Source organism: Ursus arctos, unplaced genomic scaffold (assembly GCF_023065955.2).
Source record: "Ursus arctos isolate Adak ecotype North America unplaced genomic scaffold, UrsArc2.0 scaffold_13, whole genome shotgun sequence".
Classification (NCBI taxonomy): domain Eukaryota; kingdom Metazoa; phylum Chordata; class Mammalia; order Carnivora; family Ursidae; genus Ursus; species Ursus arctos.
Window position 1 is genome coordinate 40,120,389 of NW_026622797.1, and position 15,484 is coordinate 40,135,872.

The 15,484-nt window shown below is 36.7% G+C and overlaps 1 protein-coding gene across 6 annotated transcripts in view; it reads left to right on the top strand.

Annotated features, from left to right (window-relative positions):
• Positions 1 to 15,484, top strand: part of TBC1D32 (TBC1 domain family member 32) — a 216,044-nt gene that overhangs the window by 28,787 nt on the left and 171,773 nt on the right. For 5 of the 6 annotated variants that reach the window (XM_057311112.1, XM_044386282.3, XM_026504718.4 and 2 more), the window contains 6 exons: positions 44 to 105; positions 718 to 862; positions 3,400 to 3,459; positions 9,292 to 9,382; positions 12,410 to 12,550; positions 15,179 to 15,271. In XM_057311112.1, coding sequence (XP_057167095.1) covers positions 44 to 105; positions 718 to 862; positions 3,400 to 3,459; positions 9,292 to 9,382; positions 12,410 to 12,550; positions 15,179 to 15,271 — 592 coding nt within the window. The remainder of the gene's footprint in view (positions 1 to 43; positions 106 to 717; positions 863 to 3,399; positions 3,460 to 9,291; positions 9,383 to 12,409; positions 12,551 to 15,178; positions 15,272 to 15,484) is intronic. The other variant, XM_057311111.1, reaches the window with a different exon arrangement.

Consider the following 15,484-nt stretch of genomic DNA (forward strand, 5'->3'; position numbering starts at 1 on the left):
TAAGAATTCTAATTTTTGAGAACTGTTATGCACTGCTTTTCAGGTTCGTCTTCTAAATGAATATCAGAAAGAGGCTCCATCTTTCTGGATTCGTCACCCAGAAAAGTAAGTCCTCTGATTTATACCAATATAAAATATAGAGGTTATGCCGTATAAAATATAGGGGTGTTACTGTCCCATGTACATTACAAGAAGAAAGAATAGAGACAGTCTTAATTGACTTACATTTTTGGGAAGGGATTAATAAGTTTATTTTGCTTTTCATGTTTTGCGCTTAGCTACATGAATGGCTCTATGCAAATATCATTTTATACCATTTATTTATCACAACAAAGCAAAATGAGGTCGTTATAACCTACAATTCTTTTATTATTGGTCTTTGCTAGTTTGGACAAGTTCCTGAAGTGTTCTTTAAACTTTTGACTTGCAGTTCTAAAATTTTTTAATAAGGTTCTAAGAGAAATGGAAGCCTAAAAAGGAAAGTTAAGTTTGGAGAGCCAGTGTTGAAGTAGAAAGAATGTATGTTTTATAAAAACCAGGAAGAAATTGGCTGTGAATCCTACTTCTGCCAATGTGCTGAAACATAAGAAAAGTTGTTTCTAAAAATTTTCACTTTATTATTCCATAAATATAAAATATATCACTGGTACTGTCTGTATGTGTAATAGCATTTGTTTTTTTTTTTTTTCTAAAACTGTTTCGTTTCCAAACTTTAAGGTATATGGAAGAAATTGTGGAGAATACTTTGTCCTTATTATCAGTTAAACATGATCAGAGCCATCTTGTCTCACAAAAGATTTTGGATCCAATTTACTTTTTTGCATTGGTGGATACCAAGGCCGTGTGGTTCAAAAAGTGGATGGTAAAGACAAATGGAATGTTTTTATACTTTTCAGTGCATTGCTGGGTTGTTTCAAAGAATAGATAATATTCCAGTTTTTACTGTGTGCTTAGAGTTCTGATCACTTTTACATGTTAACTCATTTAAATCTTATAACAATCTGTGGGATAGATGGTGTCATTAACCCATTTTACTGATGTGGCAGCTGAGGCATGGAGAAGTGACTTACTCAAGATTGTTTACCTAGTAAGTGACAGAGCCAGTATGGGATTTTAAATGATAATTCATTTGAATCTATTAAGTTGAATGATCTATCCAAAATCTAGTCTTTTTTAGTTTAAAGGTTTCAGATTTTTTAAACAGGTATGGTAGAACGTGAGTTCAATGCTCATTTTTCTCTGACTTAGAAGGTATGTCTGAAAATATCCTTTCATTTGCTTCCTCCTGAACCTGTAGTTTGGAGAATGTTTAATGCCTGAATGCCAGTGATTTCCAGTGGAGCTCATTACTGTTCTGGAACTGAAACTAATTTAAGAGTAAAAGAGATTCTTATGCTGTTACCTCCCTCATCTGCTGTGGAATACGAGGGGTCTGTGTGATAGTGGCTGCAGCAGTGTTGGCTTATTATTCTCACATGGTTGTCCCTCTAAAACTGGTCTGCCAGGCATTATGTATTTGTTGCTGTGGGGAAGGGAGGAGGGTGGGGCTGTGACTTGCCATGCAAAGTAGCAACGTGTTTATTTACTGCTTGGCACAGTTTGGACATTACCTAGTTGATGGCTTATTTTTATTTTTATTTTTGTTTTGCCTTTTATTATCTAAACTGTATAATAATGCCTAATTAACCAAAATCCAGTTCTGTCCAGGGTTTAGCCCTAGCTGGCCTATACTGTTTATGTTTGATAAGTGTTTGCTCGATTTAATTAACTTGAACCCTTTGTTTCTTACATCCGACACTTTCTTCTTAATTTTTAATTATCAAATTATACCTTCATTATAGAAAACATGTGAAATATGTAAAAGCCACAAATTAAATTTCTACAACACAGGTATAACTATCAAGATTTTGGTTTATGTAGACACATTATATACACTTGTAAATTTATCCGTTTAGATCTATAACAAATCCTATTCTGTTGGGACGCCTGGGTGGCTCAGTAAGTTAAGTGTCTGCTTTCAGTCATGATCCCAGCGTCCTGGCATTGAGTCCCTCGTTGGGCTCCTTGCTCGGTGGGGAGCCTGCTTCTCCCTCTGCTTGCCACATCTCTGTTTGTGCGTGCTCTGTCTCTCTCTGACAAATAAATACAATCTTTTAAAGAAAAATCCTATTCTGTTTATAATTTTTTCACTTAACATTTTTTATTGTTAGTACTTGATTCTTAAAAGTATGCAGCAGATCACAGGAAAACTAGCCAACAGGAAATTATTTTTTAAAAAATCATCTCCTGAGTGTGTTCTAGTATTAATGAAAATTCATCACATTATCCTATTCCCATCTAAGTCAGAGGTTGGCAGACTTTCTAAAGGGCCAGACAGTAAATTTTTGTTTTTGTGGGCTGTACTGTCTCTGCACCCACTCAATTCTGTTGTAACCTGGAAGCATCCATAGATAATATATAAATGAATGGTTGTGACTGTTCCGCTAAAACGTTATGTACCAAATCAGGTGGCGGCTGAACTTGGCCTGAGGGATATAGTATAGTGACTGGTCTAAGGCAGGCCCTATGAGGATTTCTTTTCAGAACATGGTCAAAAGTTGAATTGTTGGTTAACATTTCTCTTTTAAAGCTGAAAAAAAGATTAATGGTTTTTGAAAACATTTTACGCCACTAGGGTTAAAACACGCAGGGTTTCTAGTAAACCTCAATTAACCAATACCCCATTTAGTTAAACTCTGTTTCCCCTAATTCTGATAGTTTTTACCAAGTATAATACTGTTTAATAGTTTTTATTAAATAAAATGAAGAAGCTACATTGTATTTAAAATACATGCTACCTAATATAATTTAGTAATATTTATGTATAGTTTCCCCTTTGTGCAATGCATAAAAAGCATGTTTTAATCCTACTATATTTAGCTCTAAGGAGAGAATTATTTTTTGGCACTTTGAAACACTTAAAATATATGATTGGCAGAAAATGATTAAGATACTGTTCTTTCAGAACATTTCATGCTTGGCAGACTTCTGCATATGTAGACAGTAAAGTATCCTCTTCATTGTGAGGGTTGTGCTCTTCCTCCGCCCCCACTTTTGTATCTTTCCTTCAGATATGTGTGTTGATAATGGTTTTAAGATAACTTAGCCCAGAAACTGGTTGCAGTCGAGGGACAGAATATTTTTTCTACTGTTCTGTCAATAAATGATCCATAGTTTTTTCATATCATTTGCATTTTTGTGATTGCTATGCTCATAATCCATTGTACATAGAAAAGCCTGTTTTGTACTGATTATAATAATTTAAAACTGTTGTTGGTAATTTATGTTATTGGAAATGATGCAGGAAAAATAGACTTTGGTATAGCTTGAATATTAAATATCATTTTCTCCTAATTTTAGCATGCATATTATAGCAGAACTGCAGTACTAAGACTTCTGGAAAAGAAATATAAATCTCTGGTAAGTTTGTTTCCTTATGTTGAGAAATAATATCACAAAAAGATATAAGATGTAATAAGTTGAATGTGCAAAGTTGAGTGATAATTAATCTTGGTTGATGAAACAATCCCCCATTTATGTGATTTTTTAAAACTACCATTCTGTGAAACATAAAAGGATAAGAGTAGAGACTTAAATTATAGTCAGGATAACAGTTAGGAAATCCATAATTACATAATAAATTGACATGCTAACAAGCTAGTTTGAGATAAGCCCTGTTTTTAGGTATTGTAACTTAATTCAGATCAGGTATTTGTAGGGGAGTTAGTTCTGTAAAATATACCCATGCTTTTGACTGAAAGTTGTATGAAAAACTCAAATGATAAATGCTTTTGCATTTACAAAAATTAATTCAAGTTGCACCAAATATAAACTAATACTGTAAAATATATTAGCAAAATTTTCTACATTTTTTGCTGTTAGTAGAATAGTATGTAAGGGCATTGAAAGAAATTGAAAAGCAATCAAATCTAGTAACAATTGACAAACATAAAATGTGAAATTTATTACAATATTTTTAAAAGTTCTAATATGAATTTGAAATGATGAGTATGATTTCTGTAGTTAGAATCTTGAGATTAAAAGGGCAAGGGAAATATTCCTAGAGTTGTGAACTTCTGGGTCAGTGCAGTAGAGCATAAAATGAAAGAACAATAATTTTTTTGTGTGTTTGAGAATCAAGAGCATTGAGTTTCAGAAAGGAGAAGAGAGGAATGTTGAAGAATAGAGTGGGGATTTATTAGTAGAAGTAAGTGTTTGGGGCCCTGGGTGTTTCAGTCAGTTAAATGACTGACTGTTGATTTCAGCTCAGGTTATGATCTCCAACAGAGGGTGGCTCCAAGCTCAGTGGGGAGTCTGCTGGATATTCTCACTCTTTCTTCCTCTGCCTCTCCCCCTACTTGCAGGGTTGCTCTCTCTCTTTCTCTCTCTCTCTCTCTCTCTCTCAGATAAATCCTAAAAAAAGTAGTGTTTAAGAATTTTTAATAAATTGAAATAATATCCTTCCACATCCCATTTCCCTCCCATTCCTATTTTAAAAGAAGATTTTTGCCATATGAATATATACGGATCTTGTCAGATTAGAGGAAGGGGGGAGAAACCCCAGTGATTCACCCGCCCATTGGTTCGTCATATACATAATTCACTGTTGCTATCACAGGGGGCTGGGTGGAAGTATTGCAAATGTTTCTGATAGATTAACTTTTTAAATTAGGAGGAAATTTTGTTTTTAAAGATTTTATTTATTCATTTGACACACAGAGAGAGAGAGGGAGTGTACAAGCAGGGGGAGTGACAGGCAGAGGGACAGGGAGAAGCAGGCTCCCCGCCAAGCAGAGAGCTTGATGTGGGGCTCCATCCCAACACCCTGGGATCGTGACCTGAGCTGAAGGCAGACACTTAACCAACTGAGCCACCCAGGTGCCCAAGGAACAAATTTTTTTTTTTTTTTAAAGATTTTATTTATTTATTTGACAGAGATAGAGACAGCCAGTGAGACAGGGAACACAAGCAGGGGGAGCGGGAGAGGAAGAAGCAGGCTCATAGAGGAAGAGCCTGATATGGGGCTCGATCCCACAACACCGGGATCACGCCCTGAGCCGAAGGCAGACGCTTAACCGCTGTGCCACCCAGGCGCCCCCAAGGAACAAATTTTTAAGAGTTAATTATACCATAATCAGATTCCACTCCTCAAGCCATTAACTGTGCCTTGCTAACATGAAACTTATCATGCTAGCCTCAGAAAATTTCCATCTTATCATGGGCTGCTTCGTAAATAATGGAAAAAACTGTCTGAAATGATCGTAGTACTAGAAGTCCTTGCAACAGCAATCAGACAACAAAAAGGGATAAAAGGTATCCAAACTGGCAAAGAAGAAGTCAAACTGTCTCTCTTCGCAGGTGATTTGATACTCTATATGGAAAACCCAAAAGACTCCACCTCCAAGCTACTAGAACTTATAGAGCAATTCAGTAATGTGGCAGGATACAAAATCAATGCTCAGAAATCAGTTGCATTTCTATACACGAACAATGAGACTGAAGAAAGAGAAATTAGGGAATCCATTCCATTTACAATAGCACCAAAAATCTTTCGTTATCTTGGTATTAACTTAGCCAGAGACGCAAAGGATCTATATTCTAGAAACTACAAATCACTCTAGAAAGACATTGAAGAAGACCCAAAAAGATGGAAAGATATTCCATGCTCATGGATAGGAAGAATAAACATAGTTAAAATGTCTATGCTACCCAGAGCAATCTACACTTTCAATGCCATCCCGATCAAAATAACAATGACATTTTTCAAAGAACTGGAACAAACAGCCCTTAAATTTGTGTGGAACCAGAAAAGGCCCCGAAAGGCCAAGAAATTGTTGAAAAGGAAAAACAAGCTGGGGGCATCATGTTGCCGGATTTCAAGCTATACTACAAAGCTGTGATCACAAAGACAATATGGTGCTGGCACAAAAACAGACACATAGACCAATGGAGCAGAATAGAGAACCCAGAAATAGACCCTCGGCTCTTTGGGCAACTCATCTTTGACAAAGCAGGAAAAAACATCCAGTGGGGAAAAAAGACAGTCTCTTCAATAAATGGTGCTGGGAAAACCGGACATTTATATGCAAAAGAATGAAACTAGACCACTCTCTCACACCATACACAAAGATAAACTCCAAATGGGATGAAAGACCTCTATGTGAGACAGGAATCATCAAAATCATAGAGGAGAACACAGACAGCAACCTCTTTGACATCGGCCACAGCAACTTCTTTCATGACATATCTCCAAAGGCAAGAGAAACAAAAGAAAAAATGAACTTGTGGGACTTCATCAAGATAAAAAGCTTCTGACAGCCAACAAAAGAGTGAAAAAAACTAAGAGGCAGCCCACGGAATGGGAGAAGATATTTGCAAATGACACTACAATAAAAGACTAGTATCCAAGATCTGCAAAGAACTTCTCAAACTCAATACACAGGAAACAAATAATCAAATGAAAAAATGGGCGGAAGGTATGAACAGACACTTTTCCAGTGAAGACATACAAATAGCTAACAGACACATGAAAAAATGTTTAAAATCATTAGCTGTCAGGGAAATTAAAATCAAAACCACATTGAGATACCACCTTACACCAGTTAGAATGGCAAAAATTGACAAGGCAAGAAACAACAAATGTTGGAGAGGATGTGGAGAAAGGGGATCCCTCTTACACTGTTGGTGGGAATGCAAGTTGGTACAGCCCCTTTGGAAAACAGTGTGGAGGTCCCTTAAAAAGATAAAAATAGAGCTATACTATGATCCAGCAATTGCACTACTGGGTATTTACCCCAAAGATACAGACGTAGGGAAGAGAAGGGCCGTATGCACCCCAATGTTCATAGCAGCATTGTCCACAATAGCTAAATTGTGGAAGGAGCCGGGATGCCCTTCAGCAGATGACTGGATTAAGAAAATGTGGTCCATATCTACAATGGAACATTACTCAGCCATCAGAAAGAATGATTTTACAACATTTGCAGCAACATGGACGGGACTGGAGGAGATTATGCTAAGTGAAATAAGTCAAGCAGAGAAAGACAATTACCATGGTTTCACTCATTTATGGAACATAGGAAATAGGAAGATAGGAGAAGGAAGGGAAGAATGAAGGGGGGGAACAGAAGGAATGAAGCATGAGAGACTATGGACTCTGAGAAACAAACTGAGGGCTTCAGAGGGGAGGGGGGTGGGGGATTGGGATAGGCTGGTGATGGGTATTAAGGAGGGCATGTATTGCATGGTGTTCTCGGTGTTATACGCAAATAATGAATCATGGAACATTACATCAAAAACTAAGGATATACTGTATGGTGACTAACATAATAAAAAATATAAAAAAAGAGTTAATTATACCGTAATCAATTTTTAGTCTGAAAATAGTTACTTTATTGTAAAGAACTTTATATCAAATATTTCCTATACATAATGGGTCAAACTTGCATGAGATTTTAACTTAAACCTCATTTTTTTCTTAAAAAGCTTTCCTAAACTTACAAAATATGAGTGAGTTCATATCAATAGAGGATGGATGGCGACTCAGGTACACTTAATTGCTAACCCCTAAGATGGAGGAAGGGCAGGGGACAGAAGTTAATAAAAAACCAGGGTGTGCGAAAAACCAAGAGAAAATTTAAATTCTAGCTGTCAGTATTTATTTTAAATGACTTTGAGAGGGCAAGAAAAAGGAAATACACTAGATAAGGCCATTTCAGAAGCCATTCTCTTAAGGGTAGATTGGGCAGGGAATGAAGTCATTAAAATAAAAAGTTAAATATTTATGCTGATAGCCAAAATGCTTTTCAACTAGCTCATGACTTTACAATGCTACGGAAATAAAGCTCTCAGCTTTATTTATCAGCTTTTAAAAATTGACAGTGTGGGGGCGCCTGGGTAGCTCAGTCAGTTAAGTGTCTTCCTTCGGCTCAGGTCATGATCCCAGGGTCCTGGGAATGGAGCCCCACATCAGGCTCCCTGCTCAGCAGTGAGTCTGCTTCTCCCTCTGCCCCTACCCCCTATGCTTGTGTACATGCTCTCTCTCTCTCTCAAATAAATAAATAAAATAAATAAAATCTTTAAAAAAATTGACAGGAGGGACATAAATTGTGTTGCTTAATGCTACCTACTTAAAATTTATTAATTTCATAAATGTAATATAATTGCACAGAGTAGCCACTAACCATGTATTAGTTTTAAATTACAATTAAATACAACTAAATATACCCAATTCCCTCAGTTTTCCTAATTACATTTCAAGTTTTCAGTAGCCACATATAGCTAGTAGCCACTGTATTGGACAGTGCAGACATTCCACATTTGCAGAAAATGCTATGAGGGTATGGAGGAGAAGCTAGAAGAAATGCTTTAGCAAGTGATTGTGCCAGACCACTGCTGTGATTAAAGCCCTTATGTAAGGAGTTGTTGCAAAGCAAAAGACAAATGCATGAAATGGTCTTAAAGGTTCCACTGTACATGCACAAAATCTGATCTTCAATTCTGAAAAGTAGGGATAGAGTTTGCATTCCTTTTTCCCAATGTTTCTTTTCAAAAGTTGGGCCACATATACTTTAAAATTTACACACACACACACACACACACACACATATTTTGGTATTTCCATCTACTGCATATATAAAGGAGTGCTCCCTAATAAACAGAAGGGTTGATCTAGTTCATATTCTGCTGGCTAGATAGGAAGAAAAGACTCTGAGGCAAGGGACCTGGGGATATTGGCAAGAGAGTTCTTAATGTCATGGTCACAGAATTTTAATATCTTTCACTATAAAGTATGAAGATGTATCTATTTTTGTCCATTGACACTGACATTATAGCAATATTTTTGGTCCACAAGTATTTTTGGTGTTTCCTAGAATGATGCCATAGTTAAAATGTAACTGGTAGGCTGAGCTTCAGTGGCCTATATTTTTTCCAGCATATTTTTATTTTTTATTTTATTTTATTTTTTTAAAGATTTTATTATTTATTCAACAGAGATAGAGACAGCCAGCGAGAGAGGGAACACAAGCAGGGGGAGTGGGAGAGGAAGAAGCAGGCTAATAGCGGAGGAGCCTGATGTGGGGCTCGATCCCATAACGCCGGGATCACGCCCTGAGCCGAAGACAGACGCTTAACCGCTGTGCCACCCAGGCGCCCCCCAGCATATTTTTAAAACCTTAATTAACTTTTTTTTTTAACTGCTTGAGCTTGGGGCTGTAAATTTCTAGAATTAATAAGTTATTATTTTATTAGGTAACTACAGCAGTTCAGCAGTGTGTTCAGTACTTGGAATTGTGCGAAGCCATGAAAGCCGATGAGATTTTGGGTCATTCAAAGCATTGTGGTAAGTATTGTTTTCTCTGTTACATACTTTTAAGGATGATACCTTTTACTAATAGCTTAGTAACTTATTTTTTAATGGTCAGTAGCATGGTAATTTAGATCACTTCTGCTAACATAAAATATTTTCACAAATTTAAAAGACAAATTTAAAGCATCATGATGACTTTAATAACAGCTGTACATTTGAAATTAATGCATTAGCATATGAATTCTTACATATGCAGTTCTTCGGTTTATACTAGAGTATATGTCCTAGTCTGTTACATTGTGATAATATACTGCTCATTCTTTCCTCTGGCATATTAGCCATTTAATTGTCCTTTATGCATTTTAGTAGGAGGAACATTTCTATAAAATGTTGTTTTGTTAATGGACATCCCACCCTGTGATTCCTGTCTGCTTATCCTCTTTCTGAGCTAAAATACCCTAGATGTTTCATAATCTGGCCTTAATCACTCTATTGAATCTCAGGAATAATTAAAGTGGATCTTCTTTTGTAGTCAGATTCTGCTACATACCAATGTCTATACACTTTTCTTAATCTTTTTTCATTCTCTTTTGTCACTTCTCTAAGCAAATAGTAAGTTCTCTGAGAACATGAAAATCTTATTTATTTATTTATTTATTTATTTATTTATTTATTTATTATCCTTGGGTAAATTCTTTACCTAACTCAAGCAAGAAAAATGGTCAAAGACCAATAATTAGTGGTTTCAAGAGCTAGTGTTTTGTAGTAAAGGGGGAGTACGGAAGCCAGAATTCATTTAAGAGGAGGAAGATACGTTTATATAAACTTATCTCCTTTATAAATTTATGGATTTTTGAAATTTCTTGATATTAAAATTATATATCTAATGCTTCCTCCCCCCTCCCCACTATTCTACTGGGACATCATGGCTTTGCTGTCTTCCCTATCTAGTGAAGACCTGGGGTGCCCCCTTTTTGTCATTTCTTTCAGAATCCTTGCTCTTTCTCTTTCATTTCAGCGTTTCCTGTCTGCAGTTTCTTATCTTTAGATCAGTTAAGTCTTCCATCTTCTCTGGTCTTTAGGAAATTGAGCAGAGAGCATTTGTTACGTACTTAGTGGGCATACATACTTTTCTAACCATAGCAGCTGTGTTGCATCCTCTTAGATACTCTTTCTTCAGTGTCCACAATAGCTTTGCAAGCTTTCATCAGTCTTATCAAGGGCCCTGCTTTGCCCTGGCCCACTTTTCTTTCAAGAGGAGACTTCGTATCCTACTGCACTAAGAAAAGTGGAACTTGGCAGCTATGAATTCCCCAAATGTCCTGCTTCTGAGCATACAAATGCATGTTTATATGCCCTTATCAATATCCCTTTTCTTTGGACTGCACTGAAGAGGTATTCCTTTCCAGATTGATTTTTGTTCTTGATTTTTTTTCTCCTCTAGTGTTCTTTGGGTTTTGTTTCTGTTTTAGAACCATGACATTGCTTCACTTGTTACTGTGTCTCCCTTTCTATTGGTACTTCCCCTGCATCCTGTGACCCTCCTGCAGAAAACCTTCCCTGCAGAGAAAACTCTTCTAAGTATCCTAAATACACCCAGGCCCCATTTCTTTACCTCTTACTCACTTTGCAGCAATGGAAATGAGGCAATATCTAGTGCTCCATGATCTTCGCATTATCAGTTTCCTCTCTTTCTTGTCCTAATTTTACAGGCTTTGTCTCTGTTGACCCTTTCTCACTTCTTCATGGTACCATTCTTTCTCGGATTTCCTCATTCTCATCAGGAATCCTCATATCACTGGAAAGGCTCTTTCTTTGTAATATGTACTCACAAAGGTTTTGCCCTTTTTTTTCTCACCGTAGTGTACCTGTTCTCTCTTGGGGGGCCCATTTACTTTCGTGGTTTTAAATACTCTGAAGTAGGTAAGTCTGTCACTTTCCAGAATTCCAGATCCATATACCCGTATCATACTTAGAATATCAATCTGGGTGCTCCATGGGCACTTTAATATTAAAATATCAAGGACTGAAGTCACTTTCTTCTGTATCTAGACTGGTTTCCCCCTCCTTTCTCCTTTAGAATTAATTAAATAGAATACAAATTCACTATGTATACAGATGTTGAGGTAGGAACTTGAGAATTTTCTTATTCTTTCCCAGTCCCCATGTAGTCCTGTCTAAAGCCTATTGACTTAATTTTCTTAAAGATTTATCTGTCTGCTCTTCTCCATTCTTGTTGCTGATGCTTTTGCTCATGATTTTTTTAGTGTCATTTCAGACCTTCACCTTCTACCATCTGCCTTTTATGCTACCATCAGGGTTAGTTTTTTATGTGCATATTGGATTGCTTTCATGCTTACAAGCCTTTAATATCATTTCAATTGCTTCTATAATAAAATCCATTTTCCTTCTGCAGCTTAGTCCTCTGTGGTCTGCCCCTGCTCCCCTCTAGCCTCTTGTCTCTGCCACTTGTCCTCCTCAAGTTCTGGTCATACCAAACTGCCATATTCTGAATTGGCAGCCCAGTTTCATGCTTCTTACTGGTTTTTGACACCAGCAAATAGTTCGAAGTCTTTAATCAAACAGGTACTCGGTAGATCTTAAATGTATGGATGAATGATATATATTACGTGTATATATTTTACAGATTCTAATTTCATTTGCTAACATGGTTATAAATACAGTCTTTTATAGTATTGACTTTTAATTGGTAGAATTAAACAGTAATATTTTCTATTGACTTCCTCCCTTAACTTATTCTTGAAGTTCGTCTTGATAACGTGATAATTTTGACAATCTTATGCTGTTTTAGAATGAATACGGTATGCATCTTACCCTTTCCTGAGCTTAAATAATGTGATGAATGCTTTTCCCCAGAGATTTAGGTGTTATAGGATCTTAGGAAAGATAATAAACTCTTTTTTTTTTTTTTTTAAACACCAACAGAGTCTTCATCATAGACTGCAATCTTGTTTAAAATGTTTGGAAGGGAATGAAGATAAGTACTATCTAAAATATAATAACATTAAAGTAAATGTATTTATTTGCCTCTCTTTTAAGGGAACAAACAGAAAACCTTCTACTACTCAGGACAAGAATTACAATATATTTATTTCATTCACTCACTGTGCCTTTTAGGAAGGTTATTGATCTATACACAAGGCAGACGGCTATTTCCCATAAAGCTGAAGAATAGAAAAGGTACGTACAATTAGGAGAAACAAATATGTTCAGCTTGGTAAGGTTTATGTGCTGTGAATTACTAAACTTCAGAGATTTTGCATGGTCTCTCCTAGGATACTTACTGACATACCTTTTAGTCTACTGATGGCTTGTATACCTTGAAGTATTACATTTGCTCTTATCAGTATGTGCTTTTCCCCTACATTCTGATTTTTTCTATTCATCCAGCCTTTAATGCTTTCCTTATTTCTTCCTGTCTTTCAAAATCCTAGACATACTGAACGATCCAGATCTGGATTCAGAACTAGAAGACCTTGTTTAAATTCTAGTTCCCTTATAAACTGGCTGTGACCTTTGGGCAACTCACTTAACCACTGCTTGTTTTTTTTAATCACAAAAATGGAATAATATCAGTGATACTGAGCTCACACAGTTTTTGTGATGATCAGAGATGAGGTTTCAGAATACTGTTTTATAAACTGCAAAGCCCTGTACCATTTGATATATTACTGTGTTACCCTAACTCCTATTTTTAAAATTTTCCCTATCAAACTTCAGCACATGCTATTACTTTTCTGCCTCCCTTAAAACTTTAAGTGTATACTAGGAATATACTCTAGCGACCAGCAAACTTTTTCTGTAATGCGTCAGATAGTATTTTTGGTTTTGTGGGCCACGTGCTATCTCTGTTGCATATCCTGTGTATTTGTGTATTCATGTTCTCATGTGTGCAAAGGAGTTATCACAGCAGCCCTGAGACTTCTATCCTTAGGAAGGACTGCTTGCAAGGTTGTGCTAGCTGGCATCTGGGAACTTGGATTTCTCACTCTTCCCAGAACTGGTAAGAGTGGTTCACTGTGCCCACCTAAACTGTTTGTATACACACTATAGTTTATACCGAATACTTGCTTTCCTTCTGGGAGTCTGGAATCCTGGTATGTGCTAGGCAAGGGTGCTTACATCATCAGCTCCCAGAAAAAAGCTTGGGCACTGAGTCTCTAAGGAGCTTCTTGGTAGACAACATTTTACACGCGTTGTCACAGTTTGTTGCTGGAAGAATTAAGTGTATTTTATGTGACTTCTCTGGGAGAGGACCCTTGGACGCTTGCACCTGGACTTCACCTCATACCCTTTTGTTTTGTATCTTCTTGTGATATATCATTGCTGGGAGTATAACTGTATGTTGAGTTCTCCTAGTGAATCATTGAATCTGGGTATGGTTTGGGAGACCCTTAACACACTTTACACACCTTTAAAAGTGTAAAACAAAACAGAACAAAGCATTTTTAGCTTGCGAGCCTTACAAAATTAGGCCATAATTGCTATTGTTTGCCAATCCTGTTCTGGAGTATCTTCATTTTGAACACTTTTGTACTGTTTCTTAGTTGTTTTACTTAAGGTTTTCTCCTCAGTTATGCTGGTTGTGAGCTCCTCAACAAAAACTGTTTTATGTACTTATTTATCCTGTGGTCATGTAATTCTAGGCATAATGAGCACTTAGAGAATGGACTTTCAAGAAAAGAGCTTCCAGGGGTGCCTGGGTGGCGCAGTCGTTAAGCGTCTGCTTTCGGCTCAGGGCGTGATCCCGGCGTTCTGGGATCGAGCTCCACATCGGGCTCCTCCGCTGGGAGCCTGCTTCTTCCGCTCCCACTCCCCCTGTTTGTGTTCCCTCTCTCGCTGGCTGTCTCTGTCTGTCAAATAAATGAATAAAATCTTAAAAAAAAAAAAAGAGCTTCGATTTTATGGGGTATTGTTGAACTTTACAGAAATAGCAAGATTAATAAATACTTGTGATGTTCCTGCAAGTATTGAACTGAAGTTTATATGTCTATATCTGTAACTTAGCACTTTATGTTGACTTTTAACATCGACCTTTTGGCCTGACGAATGTCACAGGTCATCTCAAAACACAGTTTTGAGAGCCTTGTTCTACTGTATTAGCATAAGTCAACATTTACCTCTACATTTCACCTGCATTTTCACCAGAATCTTGATGAAAAGATTCTGCAGCAGGGGTTGGTAAATTACAACCCATGGGCCAAATCTGGTACTGTTTTGTATGGCTTGTGAGCTAACTACTGGAAAAAATTATAAGACTATTTTGTGACATGTGGAATAAAATTAAAATTTTGGTGTATGTAAAGTCTTACTGGAAGACCACCATACTTGTTCATTTGCAAATTGTCTATGGCTACTTTCCGATGTCTTAATTGAGTATTTGTAACAGAAACAGTTTGGCCGTTAAGCCTAAAATATTTCCTAGAAAGTTTGATACCTGTTCTACAGTTCTATATAGATAAGTTGGCTGAAACAACATATGAAGCTGAATTTTATCATTCCTAAGAAACTCATGGTCCTGATGAGATTCCTAGATCTTCCTGCCATAGGTTTATATGAAGTGACAGGTCCACCATAAGTGGTAAAACTGCACCTGCGCATAGCACCTGCTGGTTTACTGTCCTTAACACTTTTTAACTTCCCATGTCTAATTTGTTTTCCTGGGGTCTTCTGTGTGGGGTTCCAGATCCCTTCTCCCTAATTTTACCACAGTCTCTGAAAACTCAGGAGGATGGGAAACTCAGTTAAATTTTTCTAAGTTGTAAGTATATACTAAAAAATAATCTTTTTCCTTTTTCCTTTTCGAAGATTTAGTGTCCCTTACAGATCTTCTGGTTCTGTTTACCCAACTTATCTATTACTCACCGAGTTGTCCAAAGATGACATCGGCTGCACATTTAGGTAATTCTGCTTCTATTTTAAATAGTGTAATAGAAAACCTCTAAAAATACTTAGTATTCTATTGTCTAGACCTTTTGAGTGACTGACCTAGTTTGGTAAAGAGATTTCCTAAGATGCAGTATTATTCATAACAAATTACATTGGTCCTGGAAGTAACCCATGAAATTTAATTTTGTTCATTGATGTTTTAAGATGTTCCTAATTTACTCCCTT